This window comes from Diabrotica virgifera, chromosome 7, assembly GCF_917563875.1.
Source record: "Diabrotica virgifera virgifera chromosome 7, PGI_DIABVI_V3a".
Taxonomy (NCBI): domain Eukaryota; kingdom Metazoa; phylum Arthropoda; class Insecta; order Coleoptera; family Chrysomelidae; genus Diabrotica; species Diabrotica virgifera.
The window spans coordinates 235647233-235666760 of NC_065449.1; the positions used below are offsets into that span (position 1 = coordinate 235647233).

The 19528-nt window shown below is 32.5% G+C and overlaps 1 protein-coding gene across 2 annotated transcripts in view; it reads right to left on the reverse strand.

Annotated features, from left to right (window-relative positions):
• Window positions 1–5907: 5907 nt before the first annotated feature.
• Window positions 5908–19528, reverse strand: part of LOC114325722 (endocuticle structural glycoprotein ABD-4-like) — a 28969-nt gene continuing 15348 nt past the window's right edge. The window contains exons 3-5 of one of the 2 annotated variants that reach the window (XM_050656327.1): window positions 13121–13208; window positions 12204–12568; window positions 5908–8187 (exon numbers count right to left, since the gene is read on the reverse strand). In XM_050656327.1, coding sequence (XP_050512284.1) covers window positions 12208–12568; window positions 13121–13208 — 449 coding nt within the window. In that variant the 3' untranslated portion in view covers window positions 5908–8187; window positions 12204–12207. Of the gene's footprint in view, window positions 8188–12203; window positions 12569–13120; window positions 13254–19528 lie in introns of both variants that reach the window. The other variant, XM_028273852.2, reaches the window with a different exon arrangement.

Genomic DNA, 19528 nt, shown 5'->3' on the forward strand with positions numbered 1-19528 from the left:
TGTTAATAAAAGTACATAGTTAAATCAATGTATAATAATTAATAATTAAAAATAAACTTGATCGTAAATGTTAATCGTTTCTGGAATGTTTTTAATTTTAAAATTCAAGAAACGCCCCTTATTAAAACGCAAACTTATTAAGGCTATGGGTACATAATTCGCAAATATTTTAAGTGTATCCCTACTTTTTCTGTCTTTACACGGCAAATTACGTGTAGTAAAATTCACACTGGTATGGATATGTAAACATTACTAGAATGTCATTCTACTTGAAAATGTCATCATTAATTTAAAGAGATGGGTTTTGAATGTTCTTGGATAACTGTTATTTTTATAATTGCAAATTATTAATTCAGTTAATAAATGTGATAATTTTTTCACTAACTATGTATTCAGTGATTGTAATAATTTATTTGTACAACAAAAACTAATACTCAATCGAGAAAAGAGGAAAAGTGATTTTTTAATAATATATTGTTATGGAACGCTTACAACTTTGAACATCTTTAACAACAAAATACTTGGATACAGAATATATTATCTTGATTTATTCTTTGCTTGGAACTTCCACAAATAATACACAGTAAATAACTTTTTATTAAGTTCACGTCTTAAATCAATTATTTATCAAATACACTATATATCAATAATATTTCATCAATAACTCAAAATATTCCTGATGCAATGTCAAATATTTAAAATTGTCACTGATTGTCAGTGTCTGACTGACAATATATGCTGACAATATTATATTCGGCTGAGTGCGTTGTAAGACAAAGATAGATTTGGAAGATATTACCACGGCATTGTGTCCATTTTTTTCGAATCCTGAAGAAACCAATAAATATTTTTGAAAAATTTAAACGCAGAATGAAAGACTAAATTATTACCGAGGGCCGAAAGTCCCTTAGAATAAATAAAAAGTATATTTTGAATGAGATATTTGAAATTAAAAATCACACTAAATTTTCTCTTAGTTTTTCATCCCTGTAACTTATTAAAATAAACATTATAGAAGTTCTCAGGGACTTTCGGCCCTCGCTAATAACGTATTCTTTCATTCTGCGTTTAAATTTTTCAAAAATACTTATTAGTTTTCTCAGGATTCGAAAAAAATGAATCCCCATTTGAATAGCATTGCAGCCGAAAATACGTACCGATCCTCTTAATTCCAAAATTATTTCCAACACTTTTTTATCCATTTTCATGACACACTTTTATAAAAAATGTTTTTTATTCTCCTTTTTCATCGTTATATTGTATTTATTATACAGTAGACTCCCTCTATAACGAGAACTGAAATGGCAGACTAATTACCTCGTTATACGCGGATCTCGTTATATCAGACAACAATAATATTGTGCATACATACCTATATCGTTGTCTAAAATATTAACTTTCTATTATATAGTGATGCCATTCGGAGCAATATAAGTTGCTAAATATTGTTTCTTCCACAATAAGGCTTCGCCATCATAAATTATAATTTTTTTACAATATTCAGTATCGGCCAATAAATAAACAGAACAGGAAGAACTTTATTATAGGTAGGCGTGGATTTTTATTAAAGCACTACCCTCGATATCTTCAGTGGAGTCGGCCTCAACAGAAAACAGTGGAGGCATGTTGTCGAGTCGGCTAAAACCCACGAAGGGTTGTAACGCCACAGAGTATAGATGTTGGGAATTTATGTATACAGGTAGGTAGTTGGGCTATTTACTTGTAGCCATTACAGCGCTAAAAATAGATAAAGAATAATAAAGATACATATTTTACGATTTCATTTTTCCTCGTTATATAAATGTTCAGTTCAATAGGAATTTTATGGGACATCTAGTGTACCTCGTTATAAGCGAAACCTCGTAATAACCGTGTTCGTTATAGAGAGAGCCTACTGAATTATAAAATAAGAAAATGCTTAGCGCAAACGCAGTACTACATTCTTCCTAAAGAGGAAGAAGTTAATTTTTATGTAGTATACTTAGAAAGAACGCAGTAACATGAGTTTTTAGAGTAAATAAAATATATTTTGTCAATCTTATGTATAAATATGAATTCTATGATATTTATTATGTTGTATATAAAGTAGAAAACAAAAAAATTCTAAATAGTTTTCAACGGCTAGACATTTAAACAAAAACCGATTTTACTCAAATGCGATCTCTCTGCAGATACGGCGTTTTTCCTAAGGACGGCAGTATACTGGAACCGCACTTTGCTCAGAGCTTTAGAGGGAACGTGAGCCGTATGGCTAAATCTGGATAATGATAATAATATTTTTGGTAAATCTGGCCCCCCTATTATGAATTTCTAGATCCGCGCCTATGCACCTGGATAGATGGGATTGAAAACACGAGGAAGAGCCCTATGTTCAGCAGTGGATTAACGAGAATGGATGATGAGTGTAAGAGTATTTTCTGTATTTATTTATTATCATTTCATCCAGTTATAAGGAAACAAGCTTTCTCTCCAATAAACAGTCCAATATGTTCTAGAATTTAAATCCTTTCAATCGGTAAATTTTCTACAGGAATGAGATAAATTGCTTTACTGCTTCGACTTCAATTTGGAGTATGTCTAGTTTCCCAAAAGTAATCTCTTATCATTTTAAGAGATTCTTCCCATTTTTCTTCAGTATCATTATCGTACCGTATTTTGTACAGTTTTGAGTAGTGAGATATTATATTTTTGTCTCTCCTTTTATTCTTTAACTTCTTTACATATTATTTTAGTTATGTAGCCTTTATATGTTTTCTGTTTTACATCTTACTCCATATGTTTTTCTTTAAATATTAAAATATAATTTATGTACTAGCCTCGATATGTTACTGACTTACTAATCGTAGTATTTTCTTTCTATTGGTTTCCTCTTTTAGTTTGGGTAAACATATCCTACTGCATTCTACCGAGGAATTTGCGACACACTTGGTTTAATTAATATAATTAACAGATTATTATACATTGCTTGAGCAGAACTAATGCCAGTTAAAATAATAAATTGAAAATAATGATAAATATAACTAAAATTACTTTTTTGTACGATTGATCATTTTTGGCTGTTTACCGTGACAGATTTTACGTCAGTAGGTGACATTTACTAGCAACTCGACGGTAAGTAATCCAACGCGACGGTAACTACTCCAACTCGACGGTGAGTAATTCATTTACCGTCGAGTTAAAAATCTCTTAATTTTAATTTATTTTTTGAAAGAATAAAGAAAACTAACGAATTGTTTATTAATATTGAAACTTATGGTACAATTTGTTAAATTATTTAATGAAATCTCACTTGTTTGGGCTGTGGTTTCACTTCTAACAGAAACTCCTGCAGAATCGCATACATTAGTAGTATTACTAGTATTGCACAATATTTTTTCGGCAAAATCTATTTTGTTTTGAAGAAAATCTTCTACATAGCTTTCTGCCACTGTCGATGAACGCCAACCTCCATGACGCTTTAATCCGAGGACATCAACACCTTTATTAGCCAAAAGCGTTGCTGATGTCCTCCTGAACGAATGGCCAGTATAGTTCTCGGGATTAGGCAAATTTAAGAATTTGGCAATTTGAGAAGACCAGCCCCCGATTGTCCCTTTCCCTATTACTTGAGCACAACATTTTCCTTTGGCGTATCTTAAGAACAAATGATTTGATTTTACTTGTAATGGACGAAGTTTTATATACTTTATGCACCCTAGTTACTACCTAACAACCAAAGTATCTATCTTGGTAAAACGAATGAAACTTGTCAATATGACGAAAATGTTTAATTTTATAATTTATAATGGTATCAATCGTGCAAAAAACGTTATAAGCATGTCGAACGTTAAGGGTAACCGATCTCAGACAATAATTGGAGTCGTCGCTCCGCTGCTCCTCCAAACAATTGTCTTCGATCGGTATAAAACCCTTACCGTTCTCCATACTTAATATGCTATATTCAATTTTAAAAATATTCCAATATCTGGAAATCGAAATATGTAGTTATGGGGATGTTATGGGGATGTTAAAGTGAGCGTCAGAAAGCAAGCAAACAAAGCCAATTACGCGTCAGGATGTCTGAGGGACGTCATCTGGAGAAACAAAGATATGATGCTGGAAGGGAAAGTACGCATACACAAATCATGTGTAAGACCGATCATGACGTACGCGATAGAAACAAGATGTGACACACCAGAAACCAAGAGGATACTGAGAACATCAGAAATGAGAACTCTGAGGTTAATAACTGGGAAAACACTGAGAGACAATACCGAACGACAGAATACGAGACCTCTGTAACATACAAGATATAGTACGGTGGGAAAGACAGAGACGACGAGAGTGGAATCAGCATGTGACGAGAATGGACAGCGAGAGAATAGCCTGTATAGCCAGGGATTCTAAGCCAACAGGCAAGAGACCAATAATAGGAAGGCCCTTTGAAAGGTTGCGGGATACCTGGCAGTCAACATCACAGCTACGAATACAAGCTCAAAATCGGTAAGGAACAGGCCAAGAGGCCTATTATAAGAAGAAGAAGAATTTTAAAAGTACCCTATAAATTTTAAAAACATAATAATATGAAGCCTCACGCTAGTCTACAGTATCGCCTACTGCACCTACCACTTTTTTGTTTTAAAAAATAAGTGATCATTTATAAAAAATTAAATTAGTTATTTCTGCATAACGGATTTAGCAATAGCTGCTTAAAAAATAATATTTTTTATAATTTAACGTACCAATTTACCAGAGGCCACTGTAAGAGCCATTGTTTTGTTTATGTTATTTTTTCATCATTTAACAATGTCGTTAAAATATACTTTAAAATTAATAATATTCAGCATTATCTCCTTACAAGGTTTTACGATCAGATAAAATCATATGAATACCAATAATACGATCTTCTAAATTATGCAATATATTATCGGATAATCAATACCAACCTGTCATAACTACTTGTGTAATAACATCTAAGTATATTATATATAAACATATTCCTGTCAAAAATAAAATTAATTAAATTTATTAATAGCACATTCCTATACTGTAATAGGGGCAAAGGCTCTCGTTGTGTCCAAGAAATCTGTATATTTATTTAATATTTTGTTTTTTGTGCTTGTTTCCCCTCATTTGTAAACAAAAATTAATGATGGACAATACTGAGCTCAGTGGGGCTTGGTACAATGACTTGGGGCCCAAGCAAGCAATTTAGTTCCGCGGAAAAGTAATTAGAAGATAAAGGCATAAAGCGCTTCACGCTGGCCTAGTTTTGAATTCGATTAGGGCACCACATTGGAATCTTATTAGCCAGGATTCCATTGTGAAGAGCATTTGGCTACGATAGTTGTGCCCCATCGCGCATCAGCGTGCTATGGGGGTGGGGGGAAGGGGGCCTGGGGTATTGGAGCGAGGTGGGGTGATCCCTGTTTTTACTCGGTTCAAAACACTTCGCCTCAATGAATTGTTACACCCGAATGTAGTTTTTCGATAGGGTTAAATTAAATTGCTTTCTTGCTTGGGCAGGTCATGTGGTAAGATTAAAGGAAGACAGATGGTTAATGGACAGAGACAAGACGGTAGATGATCGGTAGGCCGTCCTAAAAAATATGGAAGGATGTTGTTGAAGCCGATTTATCTGAGACTGGGGTACAATAATGGAAAATGAAAGCACAAGATCGTAGAAGATGTAGGGTATAGTGGATGAATGCTGACTCACCCCGAGTTGTAAAGTCAGTCAAGCAGAAAAAGAATGTAAATTCTAATCCATTACTGATCGAAAAATACTCCTTAAATAAAAAAAGAGATGCTAAGTATGTAGGTAGATTATTTAGGTATAATCATCCTCTATACACTAAACTATAGTCTTTGTAGAACTGTAGAATATTTTGTAAGTACAGAAGAATGTAAAGACAAATAAAACACAAATTTTAAGACAAAACATATAATGCGTTGACAAAAATTGCATAATATATAACTTAAAGTGCACAACCAATAAATGTAGCAATAGCAACATATTTCACTCAGTTAACAATAAATAGTGAAACGAGACAATCACACGAATTAAAGTACATAATATAAAAAAAATCATAATATCGATCAATTAGCCTTGTTCTAGCATAGTCGTCAGCCATGTTTATCATTTACAATAATTGAAAATAAATATTTTGGTAACATTTTCATCATCAATCCAAAAAAAGGAGAACATACATTTAAAACAGATGTAAAATATCCTTTTTGGATTGATAATGATTTTAGGCGTAAATATATTAGTATTACACAATACTTTTAAAAGTCTACAAACTAAAATTTCAGTTAATTGAAAATAAATTATTTGAGTTAAACAAATAATTACAATAGTATTTTTAATTCCTAAATATACAATATTTGGAAAAAGTTCTTATTAGAAACCAGTCATTACAGTTGGACTCAAAGTTTTTCTTTGTAATACAACAAAGTCATTTCTAAGATGAATTTGCTACAAGACATTTTTCTAATAACAAAATAAAGCTAAAAGTGAATGATTTACTTTTAATAAGAATAAGGTAAATAAATATTTTCATAATATGTCTGCTGCTATATAGAGCTTTATCCTGATCTTTTAGTTATGACAGTTAATAAGCTCAGTCAAGGTATAACCAGTGAATTTATTTTTAAACTGATTAATGAAAAATGTACACCATGAAACAGAATTTGGAGATCGAATCGTAAAAAGGAATAAAGCATATAAAAGGTGCACTAAACTCACTACTCTGTTCAAAAACAGTATGTTTTTGTACTCTGTAAACAGTATAAAATACAACTATATTATAATAGTATTTTCAAAAGAGTTGAAGTTTATGGATACGAAACCTGGCATCTTACTAAGAGAACAAAAAAAACTCCTTTGGAATGGATATTTTCGCGCAGGACAGCAGGTATATGGTTCACGTAATAAATGAAAGAATAAGACAAATCATGGACAGAACCACCACCATCATAGAAGAAATACAGCTTATTTGCTACAGACATGGTACAAAGAATGACAGACCATCCCTACCATAGTTAATATTGGATTGGCAGCCAAAGAAACGATGAAGACCGACAACAACATGGCTTGATGGAGTCCAACAAGCAATGCCAGAGAGAGAGAGATGGACCAGGAGGCTGCGTCAATAGACGCGAATGGAGACTGGGAACCAGAAGACCTAGGACGCTATTAACACATTTGCTGAATATCACGCACCAGCGCGTTATATGGTTACTTCAGCCAGGTGCCGTTCAACAGAATGGGTTAACGTGCCGTTCAACAGAATGGGTTAACCTGACATTGAGAAAAATTGGAGTGATGACTGGTTTGTCACACTTGTGGCAATAAAAAAGATGTTAGATTAAATTTGAGGTAATTCGTTATTAGCTTTAATTTTCTTGTTAAAGACAAAAAATTAATACTTGTAACAAGCACAAAAAAGCTTAAAGGCCTTAAATAGTTAAACGGTCTCTTTGGAGCTAAGGTGATGTTAATAAGTGATTTTTACGTCGAGTTAAAGCACATATAAATCCTGTTTTACTTAATGGTTTCGTATAAGTACCATGTGAGATGCATGGATAAGTCCTAAAAGCTAACTTAAAAATTGAGGTTAGATCTTAAGTTGAAATGGTTTAGTTGGTTAATGTTTTGAATCATTTGCTCATAAGTTTTCTATTAGATTGTTATGGTCTTTATTGTCAAAATATTCTACTGTAGGAAATATCATCCAAGAAGGTGGTTTAGTTTTAAAAATATGAAGACTGGATAAGAATGCGGCAAATGACAAGCATTTGCTGGCAAAGTTAGCAAGTGTTCAAATTAGAATGAACTTTTAGAGCCTTAATGAGGAACAGAACTGAGGATCTATGGGATATGGCAAAAATGCACTCATATTACACCAATAACACTAGTTAAGTTCTTATTTCATAGATGTTTTGTGCATTTTTTACTCATATGCGGATAGAAAGTTCGTTTAAACAAAAACTCCTAAGCTAATTTTGGCTGGTTTAAAATAAAACTGATTTTTTAATTACACTTTATATTTATATTTTATTATTTACGCCCAAATGAAAGGACATTATATAATATGAATGATTCTCTATGAATATATACATTGGCAGAATGCTTAAATAAATATTCTTATATAATAAAGTTGCTCGATTGGGATAAGGTAACTGGCGCGTCGGTTCTGATTGGATCTGAAAGAGAAGATTGATTAATGGATTTAGCATCTTGATTATAGGTAATATAAAATATATTTTTAGTTTTTATGAGTATGGAAGTCCATGATTGTCCAGGTCATAAATTTATAAAATTATTTGAAAAATATGAAAATTTGGTTATTATACAAAATGTTCCAAAAAAATATGCATATGATTAAAATGTTTGACTAATGTAGTAATATTAGGTAAGTTTTGTTGAAGAGATATAAAGCTTGTAATTTCTGAGAGATTCTGAAATTAAAAATATTTAAATGTGGTGTATAATAAGCTGTTTACTAAGTTTTGCGGTTTGATAAGAGAGGGTGTTGCTAATAGCCTATTTTTTTGTTATATTGGTACACGTTTCATATGAAAAGTGTAAGGTTTGACCATCATCTGTCAGCTCTTCGTTAACAATCAACGTTTCCACAGTATTACAAGGGCAAAAATCAAGTACCATGCAGTGATTGAGAATTTTTTGGGTTAAATTTAAAGGATGTTTATGAATAAAAATTTAAAGTGTATTATACTAAATTTACAATCAAGATGCAGTAAAAATAAACAAACAAAGACACGTTAAATGCTACTATGAACACTCCTGAATCATAATTTAAAATGTTTTTACTTTAGAAATCATGATTTGGAATTTACAATGTATCTACATTGCAAATTTTATTATGACTCGGGAGTGCCCCTAGTAGCATTTAACGTGTCTTGGTTTGCTTATGGCTAATGCATCTTGATTTAAAAATTTAGTATAGGACTCTAGACCTTTAATAAATACAGTAGAGAGATGGGTTGCTGAATTTAAACATGATTATACTGGCCTTGAAGACGAGCCACATCAAAGACGTCTAACAACAGCAACAACAACAAAAATGGTAGAAAATATGCAAGATATCGCACTGGAAAATCATTGAGTGACTGAAATAGATTTAATAGACACCTTAGGTATCATTATGCAGTGTAAGCAATATTTATACTAAAGTATTGGGTTTTAGAGAGCTGTGACCACAATCAAAACCGGAGGCTACAGATTGGTATAAATCTGGTTCGTCGGTTTCGAAACGAGTTCGTATCTCGAAATTGGTTAAGATTGGGTAAGAATAATACTGTAAACCTTTAGAGCAGCTGAAGGAAGAAATCGTGTAAAACCGCCCGGTTTGCAAAAAATCCTTTTATTTTTGATCAGGACAATGCAACGTGTCATAGGAGCATTTTGCCAATGAGTAAAACCCATGAATTTAATTCGAATTGTTAGAGTATCCACCGTGTTTACCAGATTGGGCACCTGGTGACTTATATCTGTTCCAATACCTAAAAAATTTATCGAAAGTGTTTTTCGTCAAGTGTTGAAGTCATAGCAGGTGTAGAAGCGTATTTTTCAGTCCTTCCAGATTCTTACTGCAGGGATGAAATTAATAAGTTGGAATCACATTGGAATAAATGTATTGATATTCAGGGACACTACATTGAATAATAAAGTGTATTTTAAACTATAAAAGCGGAAAAAGGAGGAAGAAGAACATGTCTTCCTTTGACTGGGGGCCTGGAACATTAGGTCACTTCATAGTAGAGATCATAAGCTCATTAAAGGGCTAAAAAATGACTGGGTTTATGTATCTGCACAATTAAAGAGCCTCAGAAGAAAAGGAAAGGACAAACAAACTATGGAGAATTTGTGATGTGCTATAGTGGGATAGGTAGAGCAAAAAAGCAGTGATAGTCGTTTGTATAAAAATCTACTGAAAATAAAAATATCGCAGAGAAGAATGCAAATATGTATCTGAACAGATAACCATTAAAAGTTTGAAAACCAGCATCCATAGACCATACAATTGAGTTTTTCTTATCGAACCGCAAAGCTTATTGAAAAAACTATGATAAAGAACAGAGCAGAGCAAATAAAATAAAAAGGGGGCAGTATCAACGCCTGTGATATTTTAAGCATTAATGATATCAACAAAAACCTCTTCTGCTTAGATTATTCGACATATCACTTTTGCTTTGTTCTAAAAATTACTTTGAAATATTCGTTTATCTGGATTTCAAATCATTTCTAGTCTTAGTTGTTTTCTGCTAAGCTATGAAGTCTTCCCTATTTTTTTGTAACTTAGTCTGTGTAAGTATTCATCTAATTCAAAACTCAAGATTATTAGTGCAGTCACTGAAGGTGGATATGAGCTATTACCTCCGATTTCGTTAAACCTCCATGCCACCCCTCCTGGTGGGTGAAAATTATTTAATTAAAAGTAACCCCACAATTCGATAGAGGGACAAATTATAAGCAAAATTTGTTATATAAAGTTATTAAATTAAACCAAAACTTTTTGAGATATTAAAGATCAAAGATTTTAATTTTTCATGAGAAAAATGCATGTTTTTAACCTATTTTCATAAATAATTCAAAAACTATAAGTTTTTACAAAAAAGTTATAATTATCAAAATTGAGGCTAATAAAAAAACAAATAAAATCCTTACTAGAAAAACCTTTCTATGTTAAGTAAAAGTAACTTATAGTTAATGAATTTATATATTTCTTTCGTCGAGTACCCAAATCTAAGTATTCAAGCTTAAATACCGGCAAAATGATGCGTTTTATAACATAAACTTATTAAACTTTTGTCAAAGTTCATAGAAATATCTATCAGATAAGCGCTCGAACATGTTGATAGCATTAAAATTTATGCACCAAAAATGTTTCAAAATGTATCTTTTAAAAATTTTTCCAAAAATATTATTGTTTTTGTTTAAATAACTCCGTTAATTTTTAAGACATCTAGTTCACCTAAAAACGTGTTCAAAGTTAATTCCAAGAGCTATTAAAAAATGTCGAAATTAGTCTTTTAAACCTCTCACTTTTTTAACAATAAAAGGTTAAATGGCCCCGGTTACATGGTTTTCGCAGCATAATTGAAATTTTAAACGTTTATATCTCGGTTATTTTTTACTTTAAGGAAATAGTAAAATGGGTAAAGTATTTGAAACAGAAAAAACTAAAATTTAGGTATATTATATCATTTTTTACGTATATTGAGTATTTTTTAAAGTTATTTCAGTTATTATCAAAAGAAAATTAGAAAAAGAAAAAAAGAAAAGACAATTATAAAAATTCTGATTTTTTTAAATTGTATTTTTTTTCAAAAATATGCATTCTAAACCAGTCAAAATTGTTGAAATCATTAACTAAATTAACCTAAAGTAATTCTCCTGAGGATTACTACAAATTTTAATTTTTGTGGAAATGACGTACGTTTTATTTTTCACTTTTTCCTAAAAAAATCGAAAGGGTTCTCTTATTTTCATCATAACTTGCTTAATTTTGATGCTATTAACTTTTACTGGAGCTCTTTTGATAGGTACTTTGAAGTACTTTAACAAGTATTTAACAAGTATATTCTATAAAATGCATCGTTTTCCCTTTATGTAAGCTTGAATACTTAGATTTGAGTACTCGTCGAAAAAAATATACATTCAATTACCCATAACTTACTTTTAGATAACATTAGTTTAGTTTTGTAAGTGGGGAGTGTATTAAGTTTTTTATTTTCTTTAATTTTGGTTATTATAGTTTTTTTACAAAAGCTTATAGTTCTTGAGTAATACGTGAAAAACTGCTTTAAAACATCCCTTTTTTGAAGAAAAAATAAAAATTTTGATATTTAATAACTCAAAATGTATTGATTTATGTTAATAACTCTATATAACCAATTTTGCTTAGAAGTTGCATCTCTATCGATTTCTGGTATTTTTGTTATTAAAAAAATTTTACCCCCGAGAAGGGGTGGCATCCACCCCCAGGGTAAAAGCGCAAGTTGGCATTATGTCACCTTTGTTTTTTGAAGTATCTTCTAACTACTCACCAATTTCCATGAAAATCGATGAAGGTTCAACGAAATCGGAGGTGAAAACCTTCAGTGACTCCACTATATTTGTAGTTTATAAAATGAGCAATTAATGATAAGATTAAGATTATTTTATTAAGTGAGCGTAAAAAATACATTTTACTTACGCTTCTAATAACGGTATCCATTTCCATTTCCTCCTCCATTACCTCCACCATTTCCACCGCCATTACCTCCACCATTACCGCCTGGATATCCACCACCATTTCCATTTCCATTTCCACCACCATTAGCTCCTTCGGCGGCGATATCGTCCAAAAGCTTTTGGATCTCTGGTGGGATTGGGGGTGGTGTGGGGAGGTGATCACCGACTGGTACGAAACCGTTTTCGTCAGCAGTGTATTCTATTTTGATTTCCGTTCCATCAGGGGCTGTGTATGAGTAGGAACCTACTGCGGATTGGATTCCTTCTTCACCGCCGGGTTTGAGCTCTCCTTCTTCTTGAGCTTTGATGCCGTTGCCTGTTTCGTAGCTGTGAAAGATCAATGAAAATAGATCAGAAATATATATTGGTAGAAAAGTTATGGAGTTTATAAAAATAAAATGGCTGTAACAAAATATAGATTACTTGGATGGAAAAGTTCTGCAAACAAAGTTGTTCAGAGTTGCAATCTCAGAAGTGAAAATAGCTGCGATGATAACCAACCTCCGTAGAGGAGGCGGTACCTAAAGAGGAAGAAGAAGAAGAAGAATGAGGAGGATGAGAAGAAGAAGAAGAAGAAGACGAAGAAGAAGAAGAAGGAAAGAAAATCGAGTTCACTTCGAAAGAGTACCACCAGGGTACGATCCTTTTGATACCGTAGGTATCTCGGACGGATGAATTTTCTCCTTAGAGGGGGTGTAAGTCGTATGACTTAAATTTATATAGCCAAATTAAGTTTATTAAATGCAAATACTAGTGCCATTTTAGATAAAAAAAATGACCCATTAAAGATCAAGATGTTGAAAAATTATCGATTTTCTATAAAGGGTTTAAAAAATGAATAAAAGATTTTTGACAATCTTTAATGAATAAATACTTTACCTCCATTTATAACTTCCATCGCCATTGTTGGGGACGTTTTCTTGTGAAATAATTGGGATGACGTCACCGTTACCGTTGCCGCCGCCACCTCCATTACCACCTCCGTTGCCTCCTGGTCGACCATTGCCATTTCCTGTAGCATAATCATCAAAGATACGTTGTACTTTATTACTATTAAACAATATAAAGCAAAATTTACTACAAATATACCTGAAATTTTAATTTAATTTTGATAATAATAAGACCCTCCCGATTTATACCGCTAACGCAACTTTGGGATTTTAGCAGGGTACTCTACTATATCTAGGGCCTACGGTATATAAGGAAGGTAACAGGATCAGTGCTACGGTTCAACCACCTATTCTTTCCCCTGGTTTATCCAAGGTATTCATTTTATTCAGACTGAGTCGACTTGGGGTCTATAGACATTTTAAAAAATATTTAGATCTTCTCGTCGGTGCTGGGATACGAACCTCGGCCTACCTGCATGGAAGTCAGACATCCTGCCGCCTGAGCTACTCCGGCCTAATGTTAACAATAATTATTATTATAAAAATATTTCTAATACATTCAACAACACCGTAGGATTTATTATTTGACCAAAGTAATACAGCCGAAATAGTAAAGACCGTTAGACCATAGATCAACTTTTGCAAGGCAGCTGCTTGAAAAATAATGGAAATTCAATAGAACTATTCATAATCTCTTCATATATTTCGGACAATTATACTACAGCAATAAAAGTGATCAGAAGTGGAATGCAAGGGCCGAAATTTCAGTTTTACAAAAACTTATCCAGTTCGTTAAAGTATTTTTGTAAATCGCTGTAGATCCAGAGCACGGATAGGTGTAATAAACTCTCAGAATCGTTTAAAATAAACAGTGGGCTGAAACAAGGAGACGCGCTTGTCATCTCTCCTTTCTAATATAATCCTGGAAAAAGTAGTAACAACAGCACAAATTAGAACAAAACTACTGACAGTTAAATGGACCAAATTTACTACTAGTATACATGGATGGCATTGACGTTGTTGGAAACCCAATTACCAATGTAAAGAAAACTTTCAATAAATTAGAGAAAAGGGCAAAAAGGTCTAAGTTTCAATGAAGAAAAAACCAAATATTTTATGTGCATTAACAGACAGAAGAAACGAGATGGAATAGGGCAAAATACATCAATAAACCCATATAACTTTTAAGGGGTGGATTGTAAAGAGATAAAAGAGAGAATTCAATCAGCAAACAGATGTATGTATAGCCATCTCAACATAATTAAATCCAACAGCCTAACACGAAAATAAAAAATCGGAATATAAAACAGTAATTAGACCATTGCTTTACAAAAGCAATTGAAAGAGAACTCAAATGTTTTGATAGAAAAATCTTCAGAATGATCTTTAGACTCTATTTTGACCCGCATAGTAACCAATATTGAATAAGAACAAATGCCAATGTCAAACAGATGTACAATGTACAGGGCTAGCAATATAGCTCAAGAGATTAAATCGTCACGTCTTAGAGAGTTCATGTCCACAGACTCCCTAATATAACCGTTTTACCAAATTAATCTGGGAGGAAGTTCCGACAAGGAGAAGGTCCTTAGGATGTCCACCATTGCGATGGAGAGATAACATAATATGGTTAGGTTTAACAATAATGACACTCCCCACTAATTTAAGTATCATGGGCGAATGAAGGTCATATTATGGTATTTATTAAAGGCAAAGGCTGTCTTTGTTGGGACATGTAAAGGGACAAGAATATATTAAAGCAACAAAGAAAATAATTCAATGGGAGCCGACAGGAAGACTATATAAAGGAAGACCTAGAACAAAATAGTTGGTAGTGGTCGGTAGAGAAAACGATGTAAAATAATATACGTAACACAATAAAGGAGAAGGTCACAAGAGAGGTTTGAATGGAACGATCTCCTAGACGGGCAAAGACCTTTCCAGGATGCTGATGCCAAAAGAAGAAGATGGTCCAAAACAAAAACAGCAAACTGTTTGACCAGCTAAGATACTAAATGTGAATATGGGACAAATTTATATCTAGTTTTTTACTCAAAAGTACAAGTATGATAAAGATGTTCAAGCAATAAGAAAACATATACAAGGGACGGTTGTTTAAACTTTCGTAACCAGTACTAGTTCCTCACAAAATTTACACTAAAAGGAGAAAGTTAATATTTTAATAAAATCTTTTAATCTCAGACTTAATTCGTTTTAATAGATATGAGAATTGGAGTACAAGGGGAATAGTCTGACAGTAAATTGATATTATTTTTTTTTTGTCACTTTTGTAGATATTTTAAGAAATATTATAGACGAATAGTAATTTTAGATAAATATACTCAACCAAACTTATATGGAATCACCATGTGCTTGAAACCTGCAGCATTTGGAAACTATAGGTATAAGTATTTCGGTTAAAACGATAAGAAGAAGATTTGGTGTGCCCAAGGATTATATAGCAGGAGATAGTTACACTCAACGAAAAAGGTACGTAATATCAATAAAAATGTTAATTCAGACAACAAACGCAATACTTAAAATTTGTCCAATTCTTGGTTTTATTGGGACAACAAAACGATGTTCATCAATTCATTATTTTCGTTCGTTGAGCCAATGTATTACGTTTATTGAATGGATGAAAATTCATTATGTATACCATAATATTACTTTATTGGTATTACGAACTCTGTTCACTGAGTCAACGAACACTATTTATTGATATTACGAACTCTGTTCACTGAGTCAACGAACACTATTTATTGAAACAACAACGTCGTTAATTAACCGACGAAGACTATTCGTTTTGTCAATAACAGTGTTATTTGTCCTACCGTATTTCGTTTATTTCTACAATTATTTTCGTTTATTGGTGCAATTAATTTCGTTCATTCCCACAATAAATACGGTTTTTCTTACAAGCAATTCTATTCATTTTTACAATCAGTTTCGTTCATTCCTACTATGAACCTATTTTATATTAATAATTACTGAATGCAACAGCCCAATGTATGATATTAATTGATTTATAATAATTTTTTAGATCCCCCTTTTTTGCCCTTAACCTAAAGGACTTCATGATTTTTCATATGATTTAACTTATACAGTGTACTGGAATAAGTGTTAAACTCCCCCCACCCCCTTATTAACTTATTTATTTTTAGCACATAAGCAAAACGCTCGGACAGGTCGATTTTTAAAATAATCAAAGTATATTATAACATCAATGTTTCGAACTTTACACGATCCCTCTTCAGGTGACAGGCGCGGCGTAACTTTGATTTTTTTTAATGGGAAAGTACGTCATGTGACAGCTTATTTAAAAGCGTTTGAAATAGTGATTCCAAAAATGTATAACTTTAATCCTTTTTGAGAGCGCAGGTGCAAAATTTCGATCGAATTATTTTTAAACGCATTCATTTTTTTTTTGAATTCTAAGAAAACTAATAAGTATTTTTGAAAATTTTAAAAGCAGAATAAAATCTTACATTATTACCGAGGGCAGAAAGTCCCTTAAAATAAACAAAAAGTTTCTGTTGAATGTTGTGCCTATTTGAAATTAAAAATCATAATAAATTTTCTCTTTTTCACCCCCGTGACTTATTAAAATAATCATTATACAGGTTCTCAGGGATTTCAGACCCTCGATAATACTGCAATATTTTATTTTGCATTTAAATTTTCAAAAATAATAATTAATTTTCTCAGGATTCGAAAAAATTTAATACAGTTAAAAAGAATTCGACCGAAATTTCACGATAATAGACACACAAAAACTTCCTTCTACTACGAACTACACTTGAAAACGAAATGCAATTATTATTCGGCACTTCCGTAACACAGAGAAGCTAGGAGTATCACGATAAGGAAAAGCCGTTACATTTCAAATGGTCAAGCAAAACATTTATTGTCTCAACAACTACGATGATTGTCACAATGTGTCACAATGAACGCATTGATTGTGGGTACTAGATGCAGTAGTAGATTAATTAATGCATTCGTTGTCACAACAATCAATTTACATCTATTCAATAATCATATATTACTCTATATTAACAACATTTGTACATTGTTTTAATGAAATCTGTACTTTGTCACGATAAACCAAGGTAATTGCTTGTCATCTACGAAATCAAGAACGTGAGTTGCTGCCAGAATTAACAGTATTTATTAAATATACGAAACTCAGTTATTGGCTGAATAAATTGAGTGTTATTAATTAATGTACTCTAGTTATTCTCACAATTATTATTCAATCATTGTGACAATAACCAAATACATTCGTCAATGTCTAAAAGTTCGTTGAAACAACAAATTAAGGCCGGCCGTTGTATGAAAGAGAGGTCCCCAAATGCCGGCGCAACAGAGAGAAAAGATTCTTTCCCGAGAGATGCTGCCTCTATCGGAGAAATAACGCAATAGATATCTAAGCGAGGCCGCAAACGGCAGAATTTTTAGTGAGTCGATAGTTTAGTTAAGTACAGAGAGTATGCAGGTGCGGCCTCGCTAAGATGACTCGAAATCGTTTTATATATCAGGTGCGAACTTTTAATTTTTTAGTAGGCGGTTTAAGGACGGGGTCTCGCTGAAAATTTTACTTGGATAAATACTGTGCTCGTATCTCGTGGTAAAATCTAAACCAAAAGTATTGGAGAAATCTATTTTAGTCCATGTGGTGAGACCGCTCCCGTCTGGGAAAATTTCTGATTCGGTTTCTTTGTGGATTCCTATTCAAACATGTCCCCTCTAAACAAATCTGAAGGGTGCCGGGCGGAATTTTTGGGCAGAAACTGTTTAAACAATTTTTATAAACAAATAGAAAAGATCACGTTTTTTTGCCCCGGAACATATATTTTTAAGTTTAGTGGGTCATTCTAAACAAGAAAGGTATCTTGTAATTTTTTTCAAAAATTGATAGTTTTCGAGTTATAGGCGATTTAAAATCTGAAAAGTGCGAAAATACTCATTTACGAGGCCTAAAAACTCATATTTAAATTAGAACTTTTGAGGTTGCCAGATTCTTAAATTGAAGTTTAAACATTCAGCTTGAAGATTCTAAAGAGTGATTGTGTCTAACCCTAATTTAAACCGTCGTGTTTTAATTGTTAAATATACATGTCCATCCGATTTTTTTGTCGGTGCGGCGCGCTCTATTTAAAAAATCTCCAGTTTTCCTCCAAAAAATATTTTTTCTAGATTTTTTGGGACATTTTAAATAAAATAAGTTTCTTGACATTTTTCTCGAAAGTTAACAGTTTTAAAGTTATAAGCGATTTAAAATCCAAAAATGCGTTTTGGCATTTTTCGGATTTAAATCGCTTATAACTTTAAAACCATTAACTTTGGAGAAAAATGTCAAGAAACTTATTTTATTTAGAATATCACAAAAAATCTAGAAAAAATATTATTTGGAGGAAACTAGAAGATTTTTGAAATAGAGCTCGCCGTACCGGCAAAAAAATCGGATAAACATGCATATAACAACTAAAAAAAAACGGTATAAATTAAGGTTAGACGCGATCACTCATATGTGGACCATATAGAACAATTTGGTGTTGCAGGAAAACTTTTACTTCGGATGTCTGGGTTAGGCCTTTTTTGGACCAATTATAACATACTACCTCCGTAACTTTGGAACCGTTCATTTTAGAAGGGTTATGCATAGGACCTTTTTTGTTTCAAATTTAATGTAGAACAATTTTGTATAGAAGGTTGTTCATGCTAAATCGCATAGTTTTAGAAATATTGACGAAAAACGTAAAAAACTACGAATTTACCGATTTCTCCCCCCTCTCCCCCCCAAACCCGACGCTCAAAATGGTGTGACTTTTTTCTGAACATTATGTGGACCATATAGAACAATTTGGTGTTGGAGGATAACTTTCACTTTGGATGTCTGGGTATGGGTCTAACTATACCATACTATATTCCCTAAAATAAAATGTTTCATCATAACGGCTGACCTGAGTAAAAATCACTTATTTATAAGTTAAATTTGAATTATAGGCTTGGATCTCGCGTACAAAAAAGAAGTTGATTAATAACAAGCTGAAAATTTTTAACTTAACTGTGTCTAGTCGGACAAACTTTGATGTACGGGAACACTGAAACAGGCGAAGCTTTAATTGTGGAACAGGTTAAAAATTTGGAACATCAGACTACGAAAACGTTCCATGTATTTTGTCTGACAGAACTTCCAACTGATTTGTTACGATTTCATTAAACTCTTATGCAAAAATCAGACTGGTATTATCACCAACTGGGCATTTTAATAAGTTTAACACGAAGAACATGTCAAATGGCAGGAATTATATTTTTGATAAATAGCAATATGATTTTTGCATGAGAGTTTAATGAAACAGTAACAAATCAATTGGAAGTTCTGTTCGAAAAAATA